This window comes from Arvicanthis niloticus, chromosome 20 (genome assembly GCF_011762505.2).
Source record: "Arvicanthis niloticus isolate mArvNil1 chromosome 20, mArvNil1.pat.X, whole genome shotgun sequence".
NCBI lineage: Eukaryota > Metazoa > Chordata > Mammalia > Rodentia > Muridae > Arvicanthis > Arvicanthis niloticus.
In genome coordinates this window covers 18,747,758-18,757,044 of record NC_047677.1, presented here as the reverse complement: position 1 = coordinate 18,757,044, position 9,287 = coordinate 18,747,758, and the positions used below count along the sequence as shown (strand labels likewise).

General features: G+C 40.9%; 1 protein-coding gene across 1 annotated transcript; it reads right to left on the bottom strand.

Moving 5' to 3' along the window:
- Positions 1-726: 726 nt before the first annotated feature.
- Positions 727-9,285, bottom strand: Fam229b (family with sequence similarity 229 member B). Its single transcript, XM_034524371.2, has 5 exons — positions 9,167-9,285; positions 7,558-7,689; positions 4,112-4,267; positions 2,006-2,144; positions 727-942 (listed from the first exon to the last, which is right to left on the bottom strand). Exons 4-5 carry the CDS (start codon positions 2,128-2,130, stop codon positions 825-827), a joined length of 243 nt encoding a protein of 80 aa, XP_034380262.1. The 5' UTR covers positions 2,131-2,144; positions 4,112-4,267; positions 7,558-7,689; positions 9,167-9,285; the 3' UTR covers positions 727-824.
- Positions 9,286-9,287: the final 2 nt, after the last annotated feature.

Below are 9,287 nucleotides of genomic sequence, written 5' to 3'. Positions count from 1 at the left end.
TAATTGATACAACTATGTAAGGAATAGAATTTTAACCTATTATATGCATTTCTTTTTACCTTTTGTTCTGCTTTCAGAGTGAGTGATATTTCAGTCTTTTTAGCTTACAAGTAACTCTGTGGCAGACAGCTCTCCCAGCATGTGGGAGCCCCTGAGTAGGATCTCTAGAAGAAGAAAGGCAGAGAGAGGAAGCCAAGGAGGGAGAGGTGGGAGGAGAGGGGGAGGGGAGGAGGAAAGGACTTTCCACCCTGGTTGAGACACAATCACCACCCCATGGATGAGTTCTCAGGGTCCTTGATGACAGGCTTCCTTCTTCTCTTATCCTTGGCAACTTTAACCTGCATACGAGGCTTCTTTCTCTGAGCAGTGCTGCTGCTTTGACAGACAACTGGGGTACTTAGGGATCACCTTAGGGATCACCTTGGCCCCTCGTTTTCAGTAAAGTTGATACACATTAGGCTCTCTCCAGAGAGGTAGTTTAGACCTACAGAGGTAGGACCCGGTGCCCACTTTTCTGCATGGTCTTTTCTTTTTACCTAATGAAAATTCAAATGCCCAGTAATCTGTAATTAACTAGTAATCTGCTGTGAGCAAGGTGACCTCTAGGGTACCAAGTGTGAAGTAGTCTGTCTTGTCAGACACAACCAATGGCTCAGCATCATGAGTGCTCTACTGACCACACCTTTTGTTATTAAAATGCAATCGTCAACTATTGTCATCACCCAATTAGTGCCACCACCTTTATTTGTTTACCAGGCAGACCATGAGATGATCCTGGCCCGTTACCCTTGACCTAGTCAACCCTCACAGAAGACTTGATGATGCTATTTGGGATGCATTTCCTTGCTGCTTTGCACAGGTGGCTTTCTCATGGTTGCATAGACAGTGATGGGAACATCAGTTATTGTCAGGCAATGACTTCCAGGGCATCTTCGGAGCTGCCTGAATGAAAGGGCAAATGATACGTAGTGAAGACACAAAAAGGGAAATTCTTTCCAAAGCAAAGAAAAATTTCAATATCTTTTCAATTGTTTAAAATCTCTCTGGAGCCTCTCAATGTCACAAAGATGTGTAATCAGAGGTTGTGACAAGCATCTACGCACACATGACAACCAGCATGTGCCTGTTACACACACATGACAACCAGCATGTACCTGTTCCCAGACTATCAGTGTTCCAGGTGTTCTCTTTCAAGGGTTTGCAGTGATAATTAAATGGCAAACATGCATAAATATAAATAAGTAGTAATAGTATGTAAATTCAGGTATGAGCCTTCAGTCACTTTGGCTGAGTAATTTCAAAACACTTGTGGAGTGAACGCTAGCAGACGAATGCTCGGATGTTGGTAGAGCCTCAGAGTTAAAATACAAAATGAAACTCAGAGAGTCTGGGTTCCTTTTCTGACACTCCTACCAAATAACCAACCCTGGATATTTTAGCCTTTTCCACCCATAAGTAAGTCTAACTTTTAAAGTATCTACCTTCCTAAGCTTAACTTTGTGGCTCCAAAATTTCTAGTCCATTAAGAGAAGTAGGAGTGTATTATTTACTGTTTCAGTATGGCAAACAGAGAAAAGTGAAGCAAATCCTGATTGTGATGGTTTGCTTCGATCCTGTAAAAGCAGCTTCCCTTGCAGCATGTCCATGCTCTACTGTTGGCTCAGTCAGTGGTCTAACTCAAGCCAAGTGACACCAGTGAGAGCTCTCCATCTGTCTTTGCATTTGTACCTTTGTGTCTAGAACAATGCCCTTCACACAAGAATGCTGGTGGCCTGATGTCCCCCTTTAGAATATAGACACAATCTAGATGAAAATGTATGGGGCAGAGGCCTAGACTTCCAAAGTTACGAGATATAGACTGTTAAAATCCGGGCTCTTGTTAGTACTAGTGTAACAATAGCAGTGCTTGACTTCCCAGATTTAACTTGTTTCTTGCTAATATTCAGTGTCAGTGCCCATGCTGACGAGAGCCGATACCCATCTCCTCGGTTGTCAAGATAGTCACCTATTGGGTGACGTCTCTTTCCCGTTACAGGAAGCACTGGCGCTCAGGCCTGATTCTAGCTCAATTGAAGAGTCTCCTCCTTCCACTGGAAACCTCCTTGGCTGGGTCCCAAACCGAAAAGGCATAATTCACTGAAATCCTAGAATACCAAGTTAAAATAAAAATGGGGCTTATCTTCAAAGATAAGTTGACATTTTTAGTGCTTCAATTTTCTTACAAGTATACAAAAACATTCAGAAGGTGACATCTGAAAAATCTTTTTTTTTTTTTTTTTTTTTTTTTTTTTTTTGTTCTCCGAGACAGGGTTTCTCTGTGTAGTCCTGGCTGTCCTGGAACTCACTCTATAGACCAGGCTAGCCTTGAACTCAGAAATCCACCTGCCTCTGCCTCCCAAGTGCTGGAATTAAAGGCATGTACTACCACTGCCCGGCTGAAGAATATTTAAAAGTTAATTATCCAACTAACAATTCAGAATCTTATAACAAATTCAAAATGGCCCCCAAGAAATGTAAGCAAACTGTGCCTGTGTTGTGGTTAGCTTGTGGTTAACAGTGAGACCTATGCTGTGGAGAAAGAAAGGTCAAATTTTCTTCCCATGATTATTGAAATCAGCAAGTTTCAGTCTTAATTCCTTACCCTTCCCTGCCTCTCCACTAATGTAGGTTCTCTTTGAGTAAAATAAACATCTTGTTCCCATGGCCATTTAGTCTACCCACCCCCTACGTCATGCTGAATTAGTTAAGAAAGTAATTCTTTTCATTTAGTTAGTTATATATTCTCTCTTCCTCTCTGTCTCTCTGTCTCTGTCTCTCTGTCTCTCTCTCTCTCTCTCTCTCTCTCGCTCTCGCTCTCGCTCTCTCTCTCGCTCTCTCGCTCTCTCGCTCTCTCGCTCTCTCTCTCTCTCTCTGAGACAGGGTTTCTCTGTGGGGCCCTGGCTGTCCTGGAACTTAGAATAGGCTGGCCTCAAACTTATAGAAATCCACCTGCCTCCTGCCTTTACCTCCTGAATGCTGGGATAAAAGACGTGGGCCACCACTGCCTGACAGCTTGTCTGTATTCCTACAGGGTAAGTTGTTCATAATATCTGCTTTCAGATAACAGTGTGTTTAAAGGGGATAATCATGTAAATACCATGGCCGACACTCAGTCAGTGATAACTAGTATTAGTAGTGATATCTAGTATTAGTTAGTAGTGACAACTAGTATTGGTAGTGATAACTAGTATTAGTAGAAGCTGAGCATTGGGAAGCACATATCTAAATGGGAGAGATTAAGTATACGCAATACACAAACTCAAATAAGTTCATTACTATCTACTGTTTCCTGTGTCTGGAACTCTCCCCAGCCCACAGCTCCCAGGAGTGTACACTTCCCTTTCTTAGAGAAAGAGCTCTCCCATAACTCTTACTGTCTAAGTCTCCATGGTGCTCGCTCTCTCTCTCTGTTTTTTAACAGTTATCATTTTAATTCAGGATCTCTAGCCAGGGCACTATGGACATTTAAGACCACAAGCTTCGAAGCTGGAGAAAGGTAGACTGTCATAGGCATTGTAAAACGTTCCTGAGGATTTGCCCACTAGATGTCAACAACAACCTTTTCCCAGTATTTTGACTGTTTTTTTTTTGAAATGTCCCCAGACATTAGCACGTATTTCTCTCCCTGGTAGGAGAGAAAAGCAAAATTCCCCCCTGTTAAGAAGCACTGTACTAATTATTTTAATAAATGTTTTAAATGCCCTAACCACTCTTTGTCCATCTTTGTCACCATTTAATTCTTTATACCTAGATGAGTTTGGACACCCAGTGGACATTTAATAACTATCTTGAATAAATGTACATGTCTTTATTAACACATAAGGGATAGGAAAGATAAAAAATGTCTTTAGAGCATTTCTCATGCCTGATATTCTATTCATAATAAGTAAATACTTATTGGAAGTAATAATAAAACCAAAATTTTAAGTTCCAAGAGTGTGACTAGTGTGGCCGTTATCAAGAAAGGGGAGATTACTCAATGAAGATCTTGGGTAAACATTGTCACCTGTGGCTTCATGTAACTGTGGAAAATTAAGTCTTAGTTACCGGGCTCAAGGAGACATAGACTTACCAAAATAGGCCAAGTCTGATTCCTGTAGAGGTGAATAAATCAATTGCTTCTACTGACTTTCCATAGAAGGCTAGACTTGCCAAAGGAATGGTGATCAAACGTTCCAGTGACACCCAGAATTATGACATCAGAAGATTCCTTCACATAGCTTCCTGCCTGCTGACAAATCAAGCCGTTCAGTTCATATCTCTGGTAACTGTTTTAGGGGTTTATCCTTGTCAGTGCCTTATTTTCAACATGACATATCTTAATCTATGAAGACCTAGAACTATCAATTTGCATAAAGCCGCACTCCTGATTCTTCCCACCTCACACACCATTCCCTCTTCCTCTCCATCCCCCAGACTTGCTCTATCAACAGCAAGTACTCCTATCTGTCAACACCATTCTCCCACAGACCAAAGTTCTCTGTGTCTCTGAACTTGATCTTAGCTAGAAGGCTAGGAAGACATTTTCACATACGGATCTCATCTTACTTGGAATTCTTCCGTGTTCTGGGATATTTCTTGTAATGCCTGGACCAGCTTTTTCCTGTTTCATCCAGACAGCCTTGACATTCCCAAATGGAAGGAATGGAAGTTGTCAAAGAAGGACTACATTTTGTCCACTCTTGCTATTCTATTGCCTTGTCCTAGAGTTCCTCCTCTGCTGACCCTGTCTCTAGGACTCCTCCTCACCACCAGCTCTGGGCTTCTGTAGCCTCTGCTGGCTTCACTCAATGTCTGCACTACTTTGTAGTGCTTTTAGTTTAACCCATATTCCAGACTACAATAATCTTCAACTAACAAGTTGTTCAGTTTCTATGGCTAATAACTAAGTGTTGGATGCTAGAGGCGAATTGTTTAACTTTATGAAAGTCTTTGTAGCTGCACATTATACTCGGCCCATACTGTTAGGCTTCAGAACTTAGACTACAAAAAGACTGGTGTCTATCCTAGGAATGAAGTTGATGTTGGATAAAAATCTTACCTCTATCTTCTTTCTTACAAGGGTTTTCTGTGAATACATTGATCACAATTTCATCTTAGAGAAAACTCAGTTAAACTTACAGTAACATTCAGACAACTAACATACTTGCTGCCCATTGTTAGCTAGCACATGACGAACATCTAACCAGTTTCTTTTAATTTTTTTTTTTTGAGACATGGTTTCTCTGTGTAGCCCAGGCTGTCCTGGAACTCACTCTGTAGACCAGGCTGGCCTCAAACTCAGAAATCTGCCTGCCTCCCAAGTGCTGGGATTAAAGGCATGCGCCACCACTGCCCAGCTAAACAGTTTCTTAAAATGGCAAAAAAGTTTAATTTTGCTTGAGACAAGATAACAGTGAAAAGATTGTGAGTTTGGGCATCAAAATTAGATAAGAATTTTGACAGGATGTTATCACTAAAATTCTAAGCAAATCACCAAACGTTTGTCTGTAAAAATGGTTTTTAAACCACAAAGTGACGTATCTTCAAGGCTACTATTCTTTAAGCTCTTTCAGTATTATTTTAGATGGTTTACTTGGCACAGATTGTGTCAGGTTTTCTGTGCAGCTGGTATAATGAAATCAAACAATAGACTTAGCGATGAAATTTGGCAACACTGTGTAATATATAAGGCCACACGGGTGTGATCTACAGCAGTACCAGAAGGCAATGTATACATAAATGTAAATGAGGAATACAAGGATGGAAAAGTCTCTAAACATGCCCTCAAATAATGATCTTTCAATAACCATCATATTCATAAAATACAGAGAAGATTATAGATTATATCCCAAGAAAACATAACTATTATTATGCTTCATTTAGTCATCCAGAAATTTTTTCCTGAGATTCTACCATGAGCCACATCCATGTTAAATATTAAGAAAAAAATGAGAAAAACCACAGCCCTAGTAGACCTCCTTACAGACTAGGATAGATTCTAGATGAGGCCAATCCTTCTAAATGTAAAAGATAAGCAGCCATTAACTACAAAGACATCTGGATGGTCAGGGAGGTGGCAAACAGTAGCACATGCAAAGGTCCTTTGCCAGTTTAAAAAAATATCAGAGCATAGAAATGTGGTTCTACCACTAAGAAGAACGAAACCAAGCTAAAGACTTTAAAGTCTGATGAATGGAACCTATCAAAGAATTTTAACTTCTCAGGACACAAATTTCACTGATTTTTTTCATTACAAATTTTGTTCTTTCTATACATAGATTTGATCTCTACTTCACTCTTATCATTTCCCTTTTCCTGATTTATTATTTTGCCTAATTTCCTTCTCTTTCTTTTTTCTTTCTTTCTTCCTTCCTTCCTTTCTTCTCTTCCTTTCCTTCCTTTCCTTTCTCCTCCTCACATTTTTTCCTTCATTTTGTTGTCAGACAGGGTCTCTCCATGTAGCTCTGACAGAATCTCCAACAGCTGCTGAAACATTACAGTTGCATATAAAGATATGCCCTGTTATAGACCAGCATAAAGGAGCCGAGTCGGTTTCTCTCCACCCCACTTTTTGTTTCTTGCCCAGAAACCTAAAGAATTCTTTATTCTAAAACCTGAATAACTTAACCAAGACACTGTCATCCATGGGCTCTATAGGAGCACTGCTGTGAGATATGGTGCATCCTTTTAGCCCGTATATGTTTCATGGTTTTTATATCATTGAGAACATGTGTCCTTGCATATTCCGTGTTCTCTAGTTCACGGGTATTTGTTAATCTTATGCAGCGTCTTGTGCCTCCACCATGAATATTATGTTTAGTAGTTTTGATGCGTTTGCCTTTCCCTCAGTGTTCTCTGATTACTTCAAGCCTGTCCTCTCCGTCAGTGATTTGGTTTCATTCCTCTAGTCTGCTTTTTCCATGGTTTTAAAACTTGTCCTTTAATCTTTTACTGCGCTTTGATCTTTGTTTCCTTCTTTCAACACTTACTATCTACTGCATAGTAGACAAGGTTCCAAGTCCTGGACATATGGCAGTAGATGGGCAAAATCAGCGTATGTTTCCAATACCTCGTTCCTGTGTTCTTACGTTGTGTTTCAATACCTCGTTCCTGTGTTCTTACATTGCTTAGCCCTGCAGCGTGAAATACTTACCTGAATGTTCTTTTCTCCTCCTGGATTACATTTTATCTCATACCATGCATGTCACCCATCCTAAAAGTCATCTTCCTTTCTTCCTCCTCCTCTTTTCCTTTCCTCTTTCCTTCCTTTCATAGGAGCACTCTACGTGATCCACGCTTTTTTTTTGCTTCTATTTAGCAATCAAAATCTTGTTGAGTTTATTTCATCTATTAACCTGTTATCACTCAAATACAATTGCACCCCAAAATCTCAATAATTTTTTTTTAGCAAAAAAAAATATTCTTGCTTGTAAGAAGGTGGACAAGCTGCCAATAGCTGTTCCTGCCACCTTGGCTCACCTAAGTGTGCAATGCTCTAAGGTTCTAGTGTGACTGGAACAGAAGGTGCCACCTCACCTGGCTATGAAGCAGGCACATCTGATTCACTCCAGACTGAAGTGATCGCTGAAACTCGTGAGGACTTTCTTACAGCTCCTTGCTGTTGTGTGGCTTCTGGAGAATGACAGGCACTACAACATGGGCGGGGCTCTGCAAAGGCCAGAACACCAAGTGCATTGGCTGGCACACAATCTACCGATCCGACCTAGTAACATCACAGCCTACCCATTTGTCTATGCTTGGAAAACTTTGAGAGCCCCAGATTTGGGGATTTCAATATTAAGACCCAAAGTGTCTGACTACCTTTATCACAGACTGTATGCTTACCAAGAAGGAGGTAAGAGTAAATCCAGCAATTTCTAATTTTTTCCTGGCTAAAATCTACCCCTTAATTACAAGAGATGTAAGAACAGAAGTGTAAGTCACCCAAACAGAAGTATGGGAAGGCCTCAGCAATGCAAACACCCACTACAACGTCAAGCTTCACATCTTTCAAAACTGTGCAATAACAGGCTAAATCATATCTTGGCAGAATAAGGTGTTCTAACCCATCAATTATTGTGGCTCAAGTCACATTATTGTCATATCACACATCACAACACATGAATAGGAAGTATAATTTAACTTTTGCTAAATGAAGACTAACGGTTTTTTAGTTTCTCGGAATTTTTTGTGGAAAATATTAACTTCATGAAAGCATTAGAGTTCTTGAGGGGACTTGTGTGTGCGCACATGGATGGAAGCAAGATGCGGGGCATGAAGTGTTTTCCTTAATCATTCTTCATCTTACTTTTTAAGATATTGTCTCCTATTGAACGTGAATCTGGTGCTCACAGGTTCAACTAGACTCTGGGGATCCTCCCTTCTCCAGCCTTCCAAGCCTAGGGTTACAGGCTCCCAGATTTTTGTTAAGTGCTGGGGTCTGCATTTATGTCCCCATGCTTCAGAGGCAGGTATTTTACTCCTGGGCCATCTCTCTAGCCTAAATTCTTCATTTAGTTCTTAATTAAAACCTTGTTTGCTTTGTTCAGTAAAAATTCAATTTCTGAAAATAACTGGTTTTTTTTTTTTTCGAACTGTGTGCCCCACACCTGCCTTTTAAAAAAAAAAAAAATCTTGTCTAGATTGTACATACATCAAACCAAATGGCTTAACTTTTAACCCATCTCTTCTTTTCCTAGCCCTTTGTCCACTGAATATTACTGCTCTCCTTGCCAGCGCCACTTAATATTTTAGGTCATGTCTTTTGAGTGCATCGTGTGTATCTTCAACGGCATTGCCGGCTGTTGGAAAAGGGATTTGTGTGGATGCTTTGAATTATCCAGAAACCTTAAAAGTTAGTTTGAGAAGTATGTCGCTCTGGCCTCTGAACTCAGCTGCGGTGTTTGGTCGGAGTGTAACGAGCTTCCGTTGCTCTCGGATGAGCCTGTTTGCCTGGGGTTTTGCCTGAGGTTTCTCTGCGTTCCTCGACATTCGTTTTCTGTTAGATAACGACACCTCGAGCAACTTCCCGAGGAATCGGACCCCCTGTCCTACTGTTTAGACTGTGTGCCTCTCAAAACCCGTGATCAAGGTTAAAGTCCCTTATTTTAAATGCCACTCAGAAACCTAGTTACCCGTCAGTTACCAGGGCCTCCGGAGCTGCAGATGCTCAAGGATGTTGACAGGGCAGCTAGGATTTACCTGCCGGAGGCCCAGTCGCTATGGTAACGGCTAGCCGCAAATGCGCTTGCGCTGAAATCTTGCGC

Bases quoted from the DNA above. Each gene is read 5' to 3' on its own strand.
- Fam229b (XM_034524371.2), bottom strand. From the start codon at position 2,130: ATGCCTTTTCGGTTTGGGACCCAGCCAAGGAGGTTTCCAGTGGAAGGA. The intron at 943-2,005 runs GTGACTATCTTG...CCTTTCATTCAG, and splicing joins AAAGAGACGTCACCCAATAG to GCAGCTCCGAAGATGCCCTG.